Below are 22236 nucleotides of genomic sequence, written 5' to 3'. Positions count from 1 at the left end.
TCAGATTGACTTTTTAGCTCGCAACAAACCTTGAATAAGGATGGGACAGTCATCTCATTATGTGGTTTTGACTAAAGTAGCATATGATAGAAGAGAAATGAATCTTTGATGACAGAATAAGAAATGTCATTATTTCATTCTCAGCTTTAGTTCTTAAAGTGTAAGTCTAAAATAACAACTGTTCTGTTCTTATCAGAATGTGAATGAAATATGAGTAGAAAGATCAAGAAATCAAAATCACAGCCATCAAAATGTAACACATCACAGAAATGCATTATAATTCATTCCAAATATTCCACCTTAAAATTAAATTGACATGTTAAAGTTTAGATACTCAAAGAAAAGTAGAAAACTGCTATTTTTGGCATTTAAGTCACCAGGATGGGTGTAATAAGCCCACATCCACTTTGACTTCCTGTGTGGCTAGCCTGGAGGACTGCCTGCAAACAAACTGTCCATCCCAATATGACACCCTAACCCCGACTACTGTGGCAGACCAGCAGTGAGTTTGTGATCTCGGTGCAGCAGAGGAAATCTGTCTGGCAGGATAAGTGGAAAGCTGACAGTCCGGAGAGTTGTTGTGTCTCTGAAACTACTGGGCTTCACAGAAGTTTTTGCCAGGTGGACCCTGGCAAAAATGTAAACGGTAATCTGGATGATTTATACCCACGGTAATGTAGGTAGACAGATTAATTGGGAAGTCTGTTGATTGCTCCATATGCTGCAAAAACTCTTTCTGGGTGGTGACGGTAATCCACATGTTGGCTGCGATTATTATACTACACATGGTAAGGTGCAGTAAGCTCCATTTCACATGTTACGGTATGGTTTTCATCCCCACATTTTTAAATGACTATACAGTTTGACAGACTGTATAGGTAGATCAATACTTCTGAGCTAGCAAACAGACACAGACCCGTCAGCACTCATTGCCATCCTCAAAACAAAAGAGGACTGGGACTTTGCCGGGTGGGCCTTTGTTTCTTTCCCAATAAACAGAGGCTGCTGAATTAGACCTCATAATTCTATAAAGTAGAATCAAACTGACATGCAACATACAAACAGGCTATGAAAATTATTTTCACAAATCTCTCTCTCTCTCTATTTTACAGTCTAATTATCTGCAGACATATAATTAAAACCTCAGATTTTAATTGCTGATCTTAATGGCTCCTCTGCATTGTTTGTTGGTTATAAATTACTGTGTAGCATTGTCTGAGATGCATGACATAACAGAGGTTTATTAGTGTGCCACATCTGCTTGGGGGGGTCTCTGCAGGGTTGTTTACAACATACAACCTGATGTTCATGTTATTTTTTGATGCAAAATTTCAGATTTTCCTAACTGATAACGAGATGTCTGCATTAAGACCAAACCACTGTGCTGTTATCAATGGCAACGTTGCCTGATGCACAGAGCTCGGTGGCATCCTGCTCCTTCCACACAACAGTACAGATTGTTAATGTAATGGAATTAATATTAATTAATTAGAATGGCTCCATAAAGAGACATCAACCATAATAATACATTGTCGATGTGATATGATTATTTCCCAGTACAGTCTTTTCAGTCCATATAATGTAATGACTGAGACCTAATTGTTACTGAAAGTCCAGTATGGATGAACATCTTGACACACTGGTTCTATAGCCATTCTGTAACAGTAGCTTACATTTTACATTATACTTGTTAACCACAAGCAGGAGTCACCTTTATCTTTTTGGCTTTTCAAACACTATGTTGCACAAAATCCTGATGGCACTAAGGGAGAAAGGCAAGGAAAGATTATTTATATAGCACATTTTCATACACAAAGGCAATTCAAAGTGCGTAACACAATGCACACAGATGGATAAAATGTTAAAATGCATAAAAGATCCACACAAAGAGAAAACTTTCTATTAAAAGAAACTTATGTTTGCAGCTGTTTAGGTCATAGCTAGCGTTTGATCGACCTCTCATTCAGGAAATATTGTTTATTAATATTCTTGTTTTATATCTGTGAGACAAAACGCTGTTGGTTGCAATGAGTGTAAGGACAGTGACAGTAAACGCTTCACACTTTACAACTCTGTAGACTGCTGTAAGCGTGTTAGGGTTTACAACCCTACTCATGCCATTTCCTGTCGCCCATGCTTTTGGCCACACCACACGAGTAAATTTTGCCACGCTGACGCTGCTGACTGCACAGTTTCTAGCTGATAACACCTCTACACATTTTGATGATGTGAGGAGCTACAGTTTGCAGGATATTAGAAATCAATGTGACATTTACTCATTCACAACTATGATGAACACTCTATGGTTAACTTTTTAGTGAACAGCAAATTTAAATGTCAGATCATCATTTTGCATCATTATTGACGACTGTTACATGACAAATTTTTGCATCTACTGTAGCCTATATAATGTGAAGCACTGCATTTGGGCATTTTTAACAAACTCCATGTGATAATCATTACTCTTCTGGCCCACAGTTAGCGGTTCTCAGCTCAGATTCAATAACAATAGTGAATAGCAAATCGAGCGCACAGTAAATAAGAGGTCATTTAACTCAGCATATGCTCTAATAAACTGTACATGATTAAAGTCTAAGTTGTCCCTCCCTAACAGCTGCAACTAAACTATCAGGGGAGTCAGTCAAGCATTTTGTACATGCCCACATATTCCTGGGAGGAGGTCTAATGAAAACACCTGTCGCAGTGTGGAGTAGGTCTGCAGGCTCTAAGCCTTACTCACACAGTATGTACTGTGCTATTTTCACGTGTCTGTACCTTTGTGTCAGACGATAACACTGTGCTTTACTGAGTAACGCACTGGACTAACATTAGAGTTGTGTAGTGGATTTTAATTTAAAATTCAGCCAGCATCCACAAAAAAGAGGACAAGTGTGGCTTTTGGTACCTCCGGTGTTGTCTTATTTACATGATGCCTCTAGCTTGCTACTGTGACTGTGTGAACCCTGTACTTTCTATGCAATCTTGCAGTGTACTGTGCGGTCACGTGGGGGTAATAAGTATTTGAAAACATTTTGTAAGTAGTTTACCCAACCCTGCTGTAATTTAGAGCTGAACAGCTACTGCCTCACAATTGTAACACCCCGCCAAATTATCCCATCAACATCAATTACCCATCAAAAACTGAATACTGCTGAACAGATCCACAACAATATGCTAAAGCCTATACTCTGTTCACAATGGCAGCACCCATAATTGCTAGTAAAACCTTACTACACAGCACTCATAATAAGGCCTAAAGGAGATGAATATTATGAGCTACATCCAGATGACAACAACAGGCTGCAGCAAAATTGCAGTTGTATAATCATTTTGGCTTTGGTGTAGCACTTCTAGGCTTTAGAGGCATACCCAATCACGCCTCAGCAGAACTTCAACAGTCCTCAGTGAGTTGCACGGCAAACAACTGTCTAATCCTCAGCGAAATACTGTTTTCCATTTCATTATCATACAAAGCAGGTGTCGCCTTCAGCAAACACCCTGTCTGTGAGAGACGTTCAAAGTTTTGCAGCGTTTTGCAAATGCGAGGTCTCACTTGATGGATGTAACAGAAAGCACATGAACTGAATGTGACAAAGATCCTTGTTTGCTGCCAAAACATCTCCACTTAAGGTAAAAGATCTTGTATTTGGTTTTAAAAGGCTATCATCCCTGAAATGAGGAACATTTCGCACACCATTAACAGATTTTCCTCACTTGCTTCATGGAAAATAAGTTTTTAAGATTGCTATATGAGATGACATTACTTGTTGAAAAGAAAATTTTTTGCTTCTTTGCTTCTTCTTCTTTTGCTTCTTCTCATCATAAATCCCTGGCTGGTCATATTAAAGCGGTTTCCTCTGCAAAGCGATCCAGTTTAACTCCCAGCTCATTAGCAGCACTTGAAATCCTCCCTGTATCGCATCTCTTTTGCTTTTAATTCAATCACACTGACAGCAACCCCTGCTTTCTTACATCAATCTCCCTCTGTCAAATCTCCTTGCTCTTTTTTGTCCTGCTACTTTTTTATGACGATGCAGCATGAAGGTGACTCCTTTTCTCTGCCAGTGTTTTAAGCAAAATAGTGGCAACAGAGGGTGGTCGTTTAATCGTGACAGATTACAAAGTGAGTTTTAGTGTTAAACTCTACCTGACAGAACTCAGAGGATTCTTTCTTACTACATTTTCAGCCGCTATTTTCCGCATTAACACAGCAGAGAAATGATAAATACTGAATCGGACCAGTGAGGTTCTGATGTGTTTTCAAAGTCATTTTACCCTCGAGTGGGATGGAAAGCAAACAAAAAGTAAGCGTGACTAGAATGAGGTATGGATGCCTCCTCCTTCAGGGTGGCCAGATTAGAAATGGAGACAGTGAACACAGGAGGAGGGATTGCAGGGCATGGCAAAAGAGCAAGCTTAGGAAGAGGGGTGAATGGGAGGGAGGGGTTATTGACACAAAGATTAAATGGGTCTCCCTGTGAAACCACTGAATAAAAATCACTTCTGTCCTTGGGTGATCATACACCCAAACTATCTACTGGAGAAATGAATATGAGAGCTGGTACCGCTTTGGCAAATCAATATCCTTGTTGAATTCCTGCACTGGTGCAAGTGAGAATTAAATGTTAGAAGTGTGTGTAAAATCCTGTTACAATGGCACAGATGTTTGACTGTGTGTGTTCAAGCATGCATGTGTGCATGTAAAAATGAGGGGTAATGGTAATCACAGTGGCACTTCAGATTGTTTTGTGGGCTGTAATTTAATAACTTAAAGGGGAGTCCAACAATCACTTGAAGGGACAATTATCAGTGGGAGGGGTAGTTGTGGTGTACTTTATCAACATAACAAATTAAAATAAAGCAAAACCACATTATTTGGGAGTTCCTAATTGTTATTACTCTGGTTTAAATCCCAGAAACAGGGACAAAGAAGCTGGGATCATGATCCACTGACTAGAATTTTGGTTAGAGTAAGATTAAAATGGTGGGTTATTACTCGGTCTGATGTTTCTCTGATCAAAGCTGACACCATGCAGAATTTCAAACTAAAGAACATTTGGGGATGAAAGAATATTTTTTAGGTCAAAGAAAATGTCTGAAGCATAGGTATAACTTGCAATAATTCTTAAAACAAATCAAGTTTACCTGTATTGGTTAACGTTTTCTTATTTCTTACTGATTTTATTTCACTGTATTCTCTTAAATGGCCTTCACTGCCATCGCAGAAGCCTGAATCAACTAGAAATGTCATAAGGTATTTACAGAACATTGCTTTTTTATGTTTAAAAACTAGACTAATCAATATTTTTATATGAACATTGGATCAGATGACTATAAGTAATGTGAAAATGGTCAGATATTTCCTTTAGGCGTCTGTACGTTTGTTTAATGCCTTTGAATCATTATTTACATTTACAGGTGTAAGACAGGAAAGTGTTATAGGAAGCTAAAGAGAAATGAGAGCTTTCTGATTTTCTTGCAGAAGTATGAAAACACGACCTTGCTCAATAGTATGCCATGCACTTCTTTCCATTCGTTATTATGAGATAATGTCACCAGCTTGACAGACTGGGGCCAGTTGAGTGGCAAGCTTTAAGGGTATAATGCCGCCAAAGAGGGAACAAACATATAGGGTAGAAACATTCTTAGACAGTGAAGGTTACAGCTGAAAAGTCAGAGAGAAGAGAAGAGAGTGGAAGCTACTCAAATGAATGCTACAAAAATGAATCATTATTCCAGTTTGATAAAAACACAGGCCAGAGGGTTGAATATCTGTAGCTACTTACTGATGGTAGAATATGGATGTGAAACCCCAGGAGTCACGTTTTCAGAGAGGCAGATGAAAGAACCCCTAAATGAGAGTGTGCTGAAGTAGAGAAGCTAATGGAATAGTATCAGGGGTTCTCAGGACAGGACCTTCTGTGGAGCAATGTATTGGCTGGATACCTTTGATATAAACCTTGTCCAGGTTGCCACTTAAACAGCATCGCTTTTGAATAGTACTGTACTTCAAGAGTGTTTTCTCATGTATATACGTTGGGCGACTAATCATCTTCACCCTCTGTGTCAGGGACTAAATGCCAGGTGGGATGTCAAAGGGCTGCTCTTCACTTGGATGATGACTCAGTGTGGCATGATGCCTCTGATCCACTCCCCAGCTTTGTGAATAAAGAATACATTTTGATTGACGCTGCGCACATAATGGCCGTTTGAGAGTTGGCAGGGGAGGAAAAAGACACGTCTGTCATGTTGAATAGCCCCCTGTCTCTGCTGCTGAGGGCCAAGTTGGAGAAAGCACTTTTCAGCTGCTTTCAACATCTAACCCTATACAATGCTCTATTATGGGAGCCTACCCTGCATACATGCTATCCATCCGCCGTCACATGTGGCATGCAGGAATCCAACCGCGTTTCATCAAGCTCTAAGCATGGAGAACCCAAACAGAGATCGGGTTACCTACAGTTATGTGCTTATTGTATACACAGTGTGACAAGGCAAAGCACAGATCAGCTTTAATCAACCAGAGTAGATGATAAAATGAGCTTAGCTACTGATACAAAACACTGCACTCTTCACACTTTCAGATCCTCCTCAGTATTCTAACACGGTGCAACCTCATAAGCAAATGCATTAACAGGGATAACAAGAAACCAAGACAATGGGAATCTAAGCAACAAATCCTGTGCCCTGGTATGTGCCTTTGATTTGCAGTAAATAGGTGGAAAGCTCTACATCTACCAAAAATAACAACAACAAAATGCAATATAATTGTGTTTAGAATATAAATACGCCAGCACAGAGCTCCGCCACATCCAGTAGATATACATTGTAAATAATGTATCGTAGACAAGGAAAAGCCCCATGAGGGCAGCTGTTTTTAATACATTAAGAAAATATAGTGAGCGTCTAACAGATGTCACACACACATTCATCGGTGCGACTGGGGGAATGAAGCAGACATATTTGAAAACAGCCAGGTTGGTTATTGGTCCCAGCAGGGGACATGTATCCAGGCACTTGGGGATATATTACCTTGCTGTGTCGTAATCAGTACAGGATGTATGTGATCAGTGTGTGGCCATCAGGCTGTGAAAGATGGGATATAAATGTGACCTGCAGGTTACAATACTGTCAGCAACCTTTCAGGCAAGGAAAGCTCAGAGTGTGTAAGAGCTTTCGTACATGCACATGTTAGTTTCTGTCTATGTACATGATTTGTTCGCGCTGTCTTTTGCTGTGCTCTGTGTACTGGACAAATTCAAAGCAATCTGCCACCTCTCCCAAAACTAGCCAAGCACTGACTGTAACACAAAGAACACCTGCTGAGATGATGGAGATGGCTAACAGCCAAGACAACATATGGGTCTCATTCTGGCCCTAATGAAGACAACCTGACATAAAACAGACAGCTCTGGGGACCTGCATCATCCCACTGCAGTGTTACTGACACTGACGTAAACATATGATCATCCTTAGAGGACTGAGGCTGGAGAAGGGAGAGGAGAAGAGAAACTAGAGTTGGGGATGTAATACAGTACATTTAATGCATAATAGTTTGGCCTCCTAGAAGCATAAAAATCTGTGTTCTTTGAAGCCTACAGGTAACAGCATACCTTCCACAGTTGCAGGTGGAAATGATTTTGCTGCAGTAAACAAGTGCCAGTTTGGAGCCTTCACAAGGTGCATGAAGTGTCAGAACAGAAATGTCAAAAAAAGAAACTTCAGTTTGGAAGGAACACAGGTAATTAAGTGCTTGAGAGAAAGTTGTTTTCAGCCATGCTCAAAACGCAAATATACCTTTGATTTGATTTGTTTCCACACAGTAGAGAGGGAAAGGATTCTGTGCCAGAATACTAAAATAATACTACTTGCAACCCCTAACCTCCGTCCTTGCTGTGATCCATGTGGAAGTCTGCAGCTATAACGGTTAATATAACTGGCTGACAAGGAAGCTCTGGCTGTTTAGAGAGATAATGGCCCGGACCACAGACAGGCACAATAGCCTCGCTGTGCAAAGAAATGTTGTTGTGCCAGTTCACGGCCCTTTATGTTGCCTATTTATAGTGCACCATAATTAATAGGCTGTAAGTGAAGTTTATAAGGAGAGCTGAAATGTACAACGTGCATTACACACAGGTCTCACGCTCTTACAGGGAGAAAAAAGTGAGACAAAGCTGTCAAATGATAGTCGTCGCAGCTGTCAAATCGCATATCAACAGACATGTCTTTTTGTCTTTTTTTCTAAATCTGCAGTGACACTGGGCTCGATTCATACATTATCAATGCTGAACAGAATATGCAAAAGAGAGCAATGCGCTTCTGTCACCATTTCACACAGACAAAGGCACTTTTCAACATTAAATGACAGAAAGGCTTAATAATCATCTATTGCTGTCAAAGTTCATCAGCTTCCCATTTCACAGGGCGCCCGAGTAGTGAGGAATCACGCCAATCACATCCTGTGATCCATGTTTCTCAGCTGAAGTCATAACTCCTCAAACCTTCCAGTTTAGCACTCTCATCACTTATCACGCCCGCTTTAATCCGTTCATTAGGGGAACAATCCAAGTCTCTTATTGAAAATTAATGGTATTTAAAAGATGATGTGACGTACTGTACGAGTGTGAGCAGTCTTCCTCATAGTATGTTAATGATTACAGCATTCTGCTAATCAGTCAATTAATCACCATCTTATGAATTTAATCTCTTACTTTGGCACTGTTCTACGTAATAGGTTTTAAGCATTCAAATCCATGCCTGGATTACAAATGAGGCTTATGCTGGTAGCATGCTCCTCACAAGCAGGGTTTCCATTGACAACCTTTGATTTGTTATTTGATGTAACGGTATTTTTCTTCAGCACAAGGATATGTCACAATGAGAGTGCACAATGCATCAATTGAAATTCCTGCAAAGCTCCTTTTTTTTTATATTTCCTGTGTATCCTTACCGCTGATGTTCTTCAAGGGTGGTATTTTTAGATGAAAAATAACCTCTCCACAATCTTTGGATCTCATTCAAAAAGCTCAAAAGCCTATTTTGCTTTGGTGATTTCACACAGTGCAGATGAAAACAAACTCATGTTTATTTATCACATTGATAAATTTCACATATCAAGAGCTTAATTAGTCAAAAAGAGGGTGAAAGAGAAGATTTTAACTTAGAAAAGTAAACAGTAGTGGAATAATTTGTAATGCCTTTCTGGGCTGGCTTTTACAATGAAGCTGATCAATATTTCTAAAAAGGTTTGCAATTGTTTTGCAAAACTGTTCAGTAAATGGCAGGTGCACACATTTAAGCTTTGGCCTTTAGTTGTTTATGGCAAATATGAGATCATGACATTTTGTTTTCGTTTATGTTTCTTTTCCTATTTTGGTACAACCTTCTAATGAGGCACCCTACAGTATATGGAGAGTTTATGGGTTATAACAAATGGTTCTTAGTGTAAGCAAATTAAAAGCCATTAATAAGAACAACTTAGCCCAGTGCCAAAGTGCAGCCTCACAGAGCTGCTAATGTGTCTGTAGAATCTTGTCCAACAGCTATCATACTGAGGTAATGCTGAGAAATACTGGAACAAGCTATGAAAAACCAAGAGTTTAGCTGCAGAGAGTTAAGTGAATGTTATTAGTTTCTATCTGGGTGAGGACATTAACTACAATTCCTCTATTTACACTTTTTAAGCATGGTTGCCTGTTTTGTGATGTCTACAATAAACAGAAGTATCATGATGATTTGTGCTTGTGCCAAACAATTATGTTTGGTGAAAGCACAAGGTTTAAGTTTATTGGAGCACTGGCAGCGCTTTCTGAATGACAGTCATATCTTCATTTACCTCAGCTGACAGAAACACTAATGTGATTTACCCGTGTTTTGCCTGAAGGGATTCAGTGACAGAAATGCACAGAACGGAGCGACAGATAAATTCTAGTCTCTGCCAAAGCTCGCCAAACTTAAACCGAGGAAAAGGTTTCTGCTCAATTAACACATTTCACTTTCTTTTACTCAGCCTTGGCTTATCACCATGCTAATAAGTGGACATGCTGTGTTATTTATGGACGAGGCCAGAGCACAAAGGGGGCTACTGCTGGTCAATTAATATTTAGAAAGTGCTGTAGACATTCAACCAGACCTTTGATGAGAGAGGCCAACATGTTGCACTCCTCGATACACACATCAGGTAGAATAGCAAACGGGTCCAAGCAGAAACACACTGCAAGATTATTCAGCCAAATAAACTGTAATTAAGCACTATAAATGGAGACTGAACTGAATGCTAAATAAAGCATTGATAATGTACTTTTCAGACAATAAGCATGCAAGAAGATAGATGGATAGTTTCTACAGGGCCTTTTAATCTTTCAGCAAAAATCTGCATTTGTGTCGCCTATAGTGCATACTGCAGTCACGATTTCCTCGTTTCAATTTGGAAACTACTCCAAAGTGACTTTAAATATTTGCAGAAAATGATCTCTTTGCCTTTGTTTCTTTTCCCCATTTACTCTTTCTTAAGGAAAAATTGTAGTGCCAAGTAATGCGAAAGAAAGAAAACGAAAGAGGTGCCAAGCAGTTAGCTACTATATGAGACTTTAAAATGGGTTTCTACAGTTATTTTTAATAAATCCTCTATTACTTTACCTTCCAGAATTAAACTACTGGGTATTATGACCCCAAATATGCTGAATATAATAACATTACTATCAGAGCATATTAAGTCATGCATTCAGACGCCTTGTGACACAGACAATAGAGAGGTAATGGCATCCTGAAGTAGTCTTACTGTAACATTGCTTCTGTGCCATCAATACTGAAACAGGCTATATTTGAGCCAAAGCTGACACATTACTTGGCTCCTCATATGTGGAGGGCCATTAGCAATGAAAACTGTGTTATATGGCCCAGTAGTGCTGACAGGTTTCTTTCTCCTTCTCCTCCATCCTCCCCCCTTTTCTCCTCTTATATCTCCCTCCTCTAGGCTGTGGATAGGCTGGCACGTGGCGAGAGGGGGAAAGATGGAGCTTCAGCCTGGTGTAAGAGCCTCCCCCCGGGGAAGCCGACATCGGACGCAAGGCCTCATGGGCCGTTGACCTGTTGTCTCCGTGATTTATGGCGGCTGGGGGCCTTTGGCCACTGCAGACTTCTCTCTTCTCTCTTGCAGGATTGCAAGAAGCCACACACATTGCACCACCATCTACAGGAGACTCCAAAGAGGAATTTCTTGCACATGCTGAATTGCAGCACACACATGCATACATGCATAAATCCGCAAGCCACACTCTTGCTTCCTACACTGTCGCATATAAAAACAAACGCCTCCACAAACAATTCTACACTGCAGCACTGGGTCCTGCAGTCTCATCACATGTCCATTAGACCGAGTCCACTCTCAGAGTATTCTCCATTTGATAGTGTGTGGATTACTATCTGTCATGGGGCGCCAGCTCTAGACCCCCTAGCGAAGCTGCTATTCAGGGGAAGAGCTGGATCAGTGGAAGTGCACTAAGTAACGAGGTGATGTTTATGTTTTCTTGGGGCCTGAGAGCAATCAGCAGCCAGGATCTCCCCACTGACTCCACAGAAATTCTGCTTCTATGCTGCAACAATGATCCTCCTCAATGGACTATTAGTACAGTGACTTATAGTATTATTTTAATATCAGACACACTGTAGTTGGACTTTTGCTCCTGTGCACACCAGAGCTGTCAGAGCACCTTAAATACCTTTTATTCTCCGGCATTAAAGGTTTGGAGAGAATTAAAAAAAAGTGTTTACCTTTAGGACTATCTTTACTTTTGAAAGCCGTGGACTGAGAGTGAGAGCTAGTAGGTGCCCTCACCATGGTGTTGCCACCCCCAGACAAACGCCACGTGTGCCTGACCACCATCGTCATCATGACAAGCATGGCCTTCATGGACGCCTACCTGGTGGAGCAAAACCAGGGTCCTAGGAAGATTGGTGTGTGCATTATAGTGCTGGTAGGGGACGTATGCTTCCTCATAGTGTTACGATATGTGGCAGTGTGGGTGGGTGCAGAGGTACGCACAGCCCGACGAGGGTATGCCATGATCCTCTGGTTTCTCTATATCTTTGTCCTGGAGATCAAACTCTACTTTGTCTTCCAAAATTGCAAAGCTGACAGGAAGAGTCTGGAGACAGTAGCACGGAAGGCTTTGACGTTATTATTATCTGTGTGTGTACCAGGTTTATACTTGGTTCTAGTGGCTCTGGATAGTATGGAATATGTAAGAACTTTCCGAAAGAAAGAGGACATGAGGAGCCGTCTGTTCTGGGTGGCTCTGGATCTGCTGGACCTGCTGGACATCCAAGCTAACCTGTGGGAGCCACAGCGGACAGGCCTGCCCATCTGGGCCGAGGGCCTGATGTTCTTCTACTGCTACATCTTGCTGCTCATCCTGCCCTGTGTATCACTCAGTGAAATCAGCATGCAGGGGGAGCACATGTCACCCCAGAAGATGATGCTGTACCCGGTACTGAGCCTGGTCACCATAAATGTGGTCACTATCCTTATACGTGGTGTAAACATGGTGTTGTTTCAGGATAGCCGTGTTTCTACCATCTTTGTTGGCAAGAATGTAGTGGCCATTGCCACCAAGGCATCTACCTTCCTGGAGTACCGCAGACAGGTGAAGGAGTTCCCCCACCCGCAGAACGCCATGGCACTGGAGCTCCAACAGAACTCTGTTAGCCACACACAGCAGCTGCCTAATGCCACCAGTTTGCCACACGAACCTTCACCTGCACAGGACGTCATTGACACATGACCGCCAGCGCTGGACTAGTGCCATTAGATACTGACTGCTTTTTATGAAAGCTCCAGGCATTGAGGTAGATAGAGAAATCAGCTGCATGACAGGATGATAGTCTGCTCTTGTCAAGCCCACATGAACGACTGAGAAACCATAAAAGAGCTTTTCAGCATCACCTGCCTGTCAGAACATACTGCAAACCTACAACTGACTCAGAGTGTGCAGACTTTAAAATCAAGTCAAGGTCAAAGTTTTTATCATGTTATTGTGTTTTTAATTGTTTAAAAATTCTAAATTTATAAGAGACAATCTACAAACTAAGCAGCCTGGTGACATTATGCTGTGTAAAATGAAGAGTTGGTCCTCCCTCGGTGAGTATCTTGTGTTTATTTTTAAAGGTCACTTTTTCGACAGTGCATCTGTGGCATTTCCTTTTGATTCCAGCACAAAAGGACATAGCACTCAGCGTGAAGCATTGATGGAGAGGAGGAGCAGAGAGTGACAGGTGTCAGTCATGAGGGGCTGTCTGCGCTGTGCTAGAGCAAAGTTGGTGGCAAACTAATGCTTTTCCTTCCATGTTTGGTTCTGCTGAAAAAGAAGCTCTGTGGAAGCCGTTGCCTTGGTCAGTGTGACGCTTAACAACCAAAGGTCAGGTTAAAGTATCAGAGCTCAGCACTATAACATCCACCGAAGGCACTCAAGAGTGTGTGTGTGTGCATCCGCTTATGTGCATGCACACGTCTGTATGCCTGAAAGCGTACGAGTTCACCACAGGAGGTTTAGGTTATTTCACATTATTGTGGAAGAGATGCGAGTGGTTGATGTGTGTGATGAATTGCAAATGATAAAAAATATATAGTGATATCAGAAAAGAACAAGATGATGATGGAGGAAAGATACTTTCTCTATCCTGTACTGTACATTCCTCTAAAACTAGTTTAAGCCTTGCAATCAAAGAATGCAGTGATCCAGACAGCGCCTCACTGAAGAATTAACAAAAGAAAAAAGCATTAATACATTAACATTCAAAAAGAAAATACTTTTCCTGATGTTATTCGGTTTATTATTATTACTATTATTATTATGTACGTATATTCTTCACTTGTTGGAGGCCAAAGTTGGTTTAATAAAAGTATGAATAAAAGGGATACTGATAAGAGTGTGGTGTCTTTTTCCAATCTGAAGATTATGATTAAAATAAACATTTCTATAGCTATATTCACAAGTATTTAGTGTTCTTGTGGTACTTCAAAGCAACAGCAAAATAACTGCAAAGCCATCTTTGCTGCATGTTACATGGAAGAACCCGTGCAGTACATATTTGGTTGAATAGTCTCCTAAATGCAAAGCCATCTCTGCTGCATGTTACATGGAAGAACCCATGCAGTACATATTTGGTTGAATAGTCTCTCCCTGGACTCCAGCATTAATTGTATTTACCCCTCAGGCGACCACATTTGCAGAAAGCAAGCAATGAATTTATCTTTACAACATGAACCTAGTGTCAATTTGTTTCTCTCCTTTCCTCTGAGTTCTCATTATCACTTACCCATTTGCTTTTTGTTCTGTTAACACTAATCTTCTCCATGCTGACCTAGGACACATTTCATAGCTGATGATTTGCCTTCATGTTTCCATAGGGAATTTTATGAAGTGACCCAGGTGTTGTGTTGGGAGGTACACAAGGAAAGTCACTTTACTGCTATCTGCTAATCTCAGCTCACAGAGACACACTCTCAGACCTTGAATGACCCCACTCCATTAACAGGAACTGCAGCTGCAGACTGTCAGAGAGAGGGGATGATTAGCAAAGGAGTGACATTTTCCCTTTTACTACACCCAAGCACAGTTAGGGACATTTTCAAACGATCATGCAGATTTGATTCATGGTTCTCAAAATAGTGCTTTGTAGAGCTCTTAACTATTTGAACCACCGACTGACCTGACTGCAAAGATCGAAACAAATAATCAGTCATTGCTGGCATTTGAGCTACTATTAATTAAAGCTGTCCTTGGTTGCAGGGTTGACATTAAAGTAAGGGGAAGATGATAGTTCGTTTGACGACGCAAAGCAGATACAGCCATTCCATGAGCTTCAATATATTCATTTATATTCAGGTAAAAGTCTGCTTGGCTGGCAAATTCCTATAAGGCCCAAGTTACAGTATGTGTGCATGTTTACTAACTACATGTAGATAGCTTTTTGCTAAATATGCAGAATGCACAAAAAAGCAGTTCATCAGCTGCAGAGGTGTTGATTTAATTCCCCACACCCAGTATACTATTGCTTCAAGCTCATCAAACAAGCAATCATTTAACTGAGTGAGCAGGGTTCAGTTTGGGGTTCACAGTGTCTGTACAAACTGCCAGTCTCTTCTCTTGAAATCGCTTCTGTAGAAAGAAATCGATTGTTCTTGCTGGTGGAGTATTAAATATTTCTCAGACATATTTCTCTGGGCACATCCTGTTCATTCTGGTTGTTTGTTTTCAGTTCAGCTCCTGTCTTACACTCTCACTTCACCATAAGGTCTAATAACTGACAGATGAAATAAAAAAGTATTAAGTGCAGTTTGACATAGTGTAGTTTTGCTATTATTTGCAAGGGATTTCCTACTGCTGAATTCTTCACCATGCTCATAAATGTAAAGACTCTGTTCACAGTTGCTTACGGTATATGGGGTGTTATATGTTTTATCTTACTTGGTCTTACATTGGCTTACGCATTCCCATGGCTGGAAACTCAGCTAACTTACAGAATGTGATAAAAGAGTGAAAATGAAACTGGATGATTCCTGAATTCTGGTGATTCAGGATAATTGTGTGTCATTAAACCTGGATCTTTGGCCACAGGTCCTATCAGTAATATTAACATTGTACTCACCAGGGTTATTGCTGAGATATGGGACCACAGTGACATTGGTAAAAAGAGGTCAGAGCAAAAATAGCATGTGGTCAGACAATCAGACATGTTTTAAATAAGCTCACAGAAGTGCAAACTAAGGCAAATGGTGAAAGCATTACAGGTCTCTCACACCAGTAATGTGAATGCAACACAGTGCTAAGCAACGCTGTTATTTTCAATAGGAAGCACAAGTCATACTGATAGACACTTCCCTGATTTCCTATCAAGTTTATGGCACAATCTCAGTTTGATTTAACTATGATCACAAATATACTCACCTCCACAACACGTTCAATTGGATTTTAGCAGTTAGAGGAAGCTGGAGTTATGAGGACATCAATTTCACTGTAGAGTATAATTGACAAAAAGTTCATCTCTTACATCTCAGGAGTATGTGCATTGCAAACTGCTGTGAAACTGGGCCAAATTGTCCAGTGTGAATATCCACCACACTATCAGTTTAGCTGGATGCTGAACGAGTGGCTGGACTCACTTTTGGTTTAACATCCAGGTGGTTTAGGTAATTTGGCTCAGCTGCTGGCTTGTTACTTTGAGAGCTCAAGTGGAAGAACTGTGATGTTGATACTTCACTAGTCAACAAGGTCATCCAGCAGCAAAAGATCCAGAGCTAAAAAAAAACAAGCTGACTTGTTGGAAGAATCTTTTTCATTTCACCAGGAGGTTTTGGCATAAAGATATCATCGGAATAATTTACAGAATGTTTAAAAAGCAGAGCCCAGATACTCTGGAAAAGGGCTGAATCACAATCATTTATCCAGTGAGAGAAAGACACATACAGTAAATGGCCAGCCTCCAAAGGATGTTCCCCTTCCAACCCTGACATGTCAAAATAAAAGCACACACCAAAGCAAAAGTCAAAACATTTCAAAGTCACATGATACCAGCACAAATAAAAATAGAATGTACATTTTTGAGAAGAAATGTTGCAGGATTTTCCAGACTTCAGTAAATAGTTTGGCTAAAACTAAATAAGAGAAACCATGCTGCAATACATTAAACCAGAGTTATCCTTTAAAAGAGACAACCACACTTGGTCAGACTCAAACAATATCGCTGGTGGGCACCAGGGTGTAATCCATTTCTGTTAACATGTCATCCCACCACCACCACTTTGCCTAAGTTCACTGTTTTCATTGTAATGCAAGCACTGCATTACAATGTTTACTGTCAATCATCTGTCACCCCGCAGAACAACGTGTGCTCCCCCAGTAAATAATCCCTCAATCTCTTGTCACCTCACGTATTTTATTGTCACATCCAGCTCTCTATATTTGGAGCATCCTTGTTAGCGGGGACAGCAGTTAATCTACGCTTGACCTATGCAACATAAACAAGTAGATTAAAAAAATTTAATTACACACCCCATGCACTGCAAAATTATTTGTTAAATGTAAATAGGCTATAAGTCTAAATGTTGACACGATACGCTACAATGTTTTAACCCGGCGGGGCCAAACTAAACATCTGAGAATTTGGCACCTACTAGATAATGGCCTGGTTAGCAGCTGCATCTCACATTAATAAACATCTTTTATCATGTCTAAGCAGTAGACTCAGCAAAATGGAATTGACACCACAGGTCCAACATTTAATTAAAAATATCCTCTTGTATGAGGAAGTCACTGGTACTCTTTAGGACCAGATGTTACTGTATGGTCTGGATCATTATTAGGCGTAAAGCATAATGCTACTATTGCTTGAATAAATATTGTCAGTGTGAGTTGTTCAGGGGGAAAATGTAAATGGCAAACCTGGAGATAGAATAAATTACCTGTGGTTCCCTCTGCAGCTAGATCACCTTTCCGAGACCCTCTGAGCGAGGCATGCATGGATTAATCTATAAATCACCAGGCCTGCGCATCAGGAGCACAATTGTGCCCTCGCTCCATATGAAATAAGGGCCTTTTCTCTCTCTGCTGGCAATTTACTGTGTATTCATGACTTCCTGAAGCACTTAGTCTCAGCAAAATTAAATCAGCACCAATTAGATGAAGGTGGAGTTTTCCAATGTTACAGACTTTCTCTTGACCACCAGTGTATTTGCTGATTTGTACCATAAGAGAATGTTCACTAAGTCGCTTCACACTTGTTAGTACCCGTCTCTGTAAGCACTCCAAAATCACTCTGCCGGCTACTCGACCTTTCCTCGGTACTATCCACTGCACCCAATAATCTATGTCTTCTGTCTTCTTACCACAGTGTGTTTGCTGTATATCCCCTGGAGGCTGCAGCCCTATCGAAAAGTCTAACAATTAGTGAAACAAAGTAACAGTTAGTGGCGTCCACTGTGGACCTCCCTCGGCTCGCTCCCAGACAAAATCAGGAAAACCCTCATTAAAAGTATAATGTTGCCATGAAATAAGTGACCTGAGCCCTGTTGTTTAGTTTGTTTTTGTTTACATTTTGACAAAAAAGCTGCCACTATAAGTCAGCCGCATTGCCTTTTACCAGTTTACTTTTAGTAGTTTAAGTATATTTTGATGCTAATACTATTGCACTTTTACTTAAATAACATTTTGAATGCAGGACTTTTACTTGTAACGGAGTATTTTTGTTACTTTTACTTATGTAAAGGACCTGAGTGCCTCTTCCACCACTGCAGAAAACAAAACACTCTTGCCTCCTACTGTAGGTACACTTGTGTACTGTTTTTCAAGGTATTTGGCAGGTAGGCTTGGAGAATTTGCCACAGTTCTGTGGATTTAGGCTGTCTGTTAGGGTGTCTTCTGTCTCTGCATGTAACCTCAGACTGACCCCAGGATGTTGAGAACACAGCTCTGTGGGGGCCACCCCATCTATAAGAGCATAAGCTCACTCTTCAAGTCTATGAAGATAGTTTGTTGTGATTCTGGCTGTATGTTAGGGGGCATTGTCATATGCTGCAGAATGAATTTAGGACCAATCAGACACCTCTCTGATGGTAGTGATGATGGACAAGAATCATAAGTACCTAAACCTTTTTGCACAATGTTGCACATTTCTTTCTTGGTGCTGAAATAACAATTACTAATGTTTTAATCATTTACCAAGTGTATCAAAAATATAATTCCCAAATAAATTTTAAATATGTATAGCAATATAGTGAATTTACACTGGGTTCTACTTAAAACCCAGTGCATCTGAGTCAGTTTTACTGTCTTAAAATTTGATTTGATTAGATCTGAGGGCCAATCTATATTTTTTATTGTGAACCTTGAACTCTTTCCAGCACTAATGTGATTTTGTGATGATGGATGTCTGTGGAATAGCCTAACAAAGGTCCACAGCAGCACACAGTGATATGGCACACTACACATCCCAACTCTAACCTTGAATAAAGGGCTCCGTGCATGGCTCTCCATTATTAGATTTTTCCAGCTGGTCTTATCAGAACTATCAGCCTCCATTGCACAACACTAACTTCACTGGGGTTGACAACTTAATATTCATACATACATACATAGATAAGCAGGTATTGTGTTACCTTCATGAACTGTACAGCTTGTGCAGAATGGATTAATCACTGAGCCATAATTCACAGGGGAGCAGACTGTTTGAGCTGTCACAAACAGATAAGCGTAAATGAAAGCTGAGTATGCATTGTAGTAGAAGGTCCTGCTGTTAGATGTGAAAACAGTTGATTGTTCTTTGTGTTTATGGCTTGATTTCGGAGCTAAAGTGTCTTCATTATCATCTGAGTTGCTAAAAAAAAAGCCAGCAACTGTAGGTTAAAACTCTGATAATGTCACTGTCCTCATCATTATTCAGTTTATTTTAATTTGCTCTAGTTATAAAGTTTGCAGGCTGCTTAAATACCAGGGAAAGGTCACATAGTGGTAATGGAGTATGACAGCAATGTACCATAAAAGAATTGTGCTATTGTGGACTGTTAGCTTAGAGACTTTAAATGCACTCAGCCAGCTACTGCTGTGACTAGGGAGAAACGTGAGACACAGATGCAAAAGGAGGGTTTACCAGTTGTTTACGGGACCATAAATTTGAGTTAGTAGGGCCCTTCTTACTCTGCTTCTTGACTGTGGGTTTGAAATGGGAAAACAAACAGCTGTCTGCCATATTTCAAAGGCCTGTGATTTGGCATCCCTGCCCTCATTCTTCTGCAAACGTCACCAGTGTCATCTGACTTTGGCATGACCTACTCAATTTGCCCCTTCTGCCACATAATCATGGGAATGACAAAAACTAATAAACAGCCACTGAATGGTGTGGTAACACTGGAACAGGTCGAAAATCTTGTTTTTGCTGAACCCCAGAGTTGTGACTTCTCACTTTGCTGCAATGATATAACCTACAGGTGAACCCCAAGACTGGGAACAGATGCAAGAAGGAAAGCCTCTGACCGCAGTCGGCATTATTGATGCGTGGTGTTTGGTGTATGCGAAACAGACTTGAAACTTTCAACAGAGAAGACTGATTGTTAACTTACCTTTTAATTCTCAACTCAACTCAACTCAACTTTATTTATATAGCGCTTTACCACAGCACAGCTGACCAAAGCACTTAACATATCATTCAAATATAAAAACAACACATAAAAAGCTATAAACAATAATATAGACGCTAACACTACAGACAGAGTCTCATTCCTGGCCAAACGCCAATGAATACAAGTATGTCTTCAAATGAGACTTAAAAGTAGACAGGGAGGGGGCCTGCCTAATATAAAGCAGCAACGCATTCCACAGTTTTGGACCTACCACAGCAAAGGCTATATGCCCCCTAGTTTTCCGCCTGGCCCTCGGTGCCTCCAGAAGAGGCTGATCTGAGGCACCGTGACGGATTATATGGACGCAAAAGTTCCACCAGATAAGACGGTGCCAGGCCATTTAAGGATTTATAAACAAATAAAAGAATCTTAAAACGAACCCTGTAACGCACCGGAAGCCAGTGGAGAGATGCCAGTACTGGCGTTATGTGGTCCTTCTTACGCCCCCCAATTGTGCATGTGTGTGTGTGTGTGTATTTCCCTGATTGACAAAATTGTTTATTTCTTCGACTTTTGACTGTTTTAGCATTGAATTTGCAGGTTCATATGGAGTTGTTAGCAGAAACGGCATAATTTTTAGGGAGCACAAGACAAAAATCATTGTTTTAACAAACACCCTTTTTTTCAAACCGCCAACTAATACATCATATAATGCCAAAAAAGGTGGGTAAAACAAACATATTCCTGTCAGCACTTTTTATCAAGACACTTTTTGAACAAAAAGTATTTGCAACAAAAACTATTTCTGTGCATTAGAGAATAACTGGGACATTGTTTCTGGAAAATGTTGCTGTGGAATCATTTTTAAATGTATTATTTCTTTGCTGTGAGCACCACAACAAAATTCCATATCCCTCCATCCTATTGGAGTGGAGGCAGAAATCTCAGAGATGCTATTTTAAAACTAAAACTATTTGTATGGATAGATATGAAATACTCCTGAATGCAGATTCAGAGTTTGCCAGTTGATATCAGTATGCTACAGAGGAAGCCAAACCAATAGTTAAGGACTGAGAGGCGACCCACAACACCTTGTATTCAGCAGAACAGGATGCCCTTATGAGGGACTGCAGCAAACAGCAGCAACCCAGTTTGCTCACCATCCATCACCGCAGCACAGCAATTTACCCAAATAGCAGAGTGGTGTCAAAAACACTGGCAAGGCACAAAGAAGAAAAGAAAATGTCCCCACACTGTAACTGTGGGGGCTGCGGTTGAACAGATAAACAACTTTTCAAAGCAAGATTATGGTGCTGCGCATGTCAAGGCCAGGATGCATGGGCCTAGTCTCTAAATGTGGCATAACAAACAGTGGATGGGAGCTAAGCCGACGTTCACAGGAAACATGCAGTAGCTGCCCAAACAGGCTTGTTAAGGGGCAGAGAGTGAACTCATCAGCGCACAAGATCACAGCTGACAGACAAGCTTGTTAACTGCAGTAGAGCAGCCAAGAGGGTGGCTCATTAGGGAGAAGTACCAGTAGCCTGCACGGGCCATGCTGGTCTCACCAGATGGTGGCCTGTCTGCTGTCTGATGAAGGATATGAGCATCCATCATTGATAAATTATGTGCTGTATGGTTCCTGTGCATGGAATCATACAGAAAGCATTTATTCTAGTCATGGTTTGACTTTGTCACAGTTTGATATGTAAAACTTTATATCATAGGGTGCCAGAGCTCAGTCACTCGAGTGAAGGAGCTCCATTTTCAATTCATCATGAGATATAACAAAGTTTGTCTGTGACACTGAAACAAGAATCCTGTTGCAACATTGCCCCCTACTGGCGCTACTGCCTGAAAATGGAAATCCAAATCGATGAAGAGAAGATGCAACCAAAACATACTTTAAATGTTCCCATTAATCCCCCTTCAGTGGCCTCTTCACATGTTGCCATCCATAGCTGTAAATACATTGTTTGCAGTCACCCTGTCTGGCTAAGTACAGCGCTCTTCAACTTGATTATTGCACAAGTCTCCAATAAGGACCAGTAAATCATAATTCATCATTCACTTGGGGAGAAACATGCTGTTACAGCCAAAGCATAAGTGGGACTTGTTCATTT

At 40.7% G+C, this 22236-nt stretch overlaps 1 protein-coding gene and 1 long non-coding RNA gene across 3 annotated transcripts in view; one reads left to right on the top strand and one right to left on the bottom strand.

Moving 5' to 3' along the window:
* tmem121ab (transmembrane protein 121Ab) overlaps positions 1 to 13873 on the top strand; it is a 36872-nt gene extending 22999 nt beyond the window's left edge. For both annotated transcript variants that reach the window (XM_020604056.1, XM_020604057.1), the window contains exon 2: positions 10976 to 13873. In XM_020604056.1, coding sequence (XP_020459712.1) covers positions 11838 to 12782 — 945 coding nt within the window. In that variant the 5' untranslated portion in view covers positions 10976 to 11837 and the 3' untranslated portion in view covers positions 12783 to 13873. The remainder of the gene's footprint in view (positions 1 to 10975) is intronic.
* Positions 1 to 16014, bottom strand: part of LOC109962379 (uncharacterized) — a 97998-nt gene extending 81984 nt beyond the window's left edge. Inside the window, exon 1 of the long non-coding RNA XR_002275244.1 lies at positions 15948 to 16014. This is a non-coding gene — a long non-coding RNA (uncharacterized LOC109962379). The remainder of the gene's footprint in view (positions 1 to 15947) is intronic.
* Between the last annotated feature and the right edge of the window lie 6222 nt (positions 16015 to 22236).

This window comes from Monopterus albus, unplaced genomic scaffold (assembly GCF_001952655.1).
Source record: "Monopterus albus unplaced genomic scaffold, M_albus_1.0 scaffold63.1, whole genome shotgun sequence".
Classification (NCBI taxonomy): domain Eukaryota; kingdom Metazoa; phylum Chordata; class Actinopteri; order Synbranchiformes; family Synbranchidae; genus Monopterus; species Monopterus albus.
This window is presented reverse-complemented; position numbering and strand designations above follow the sequence as displayed.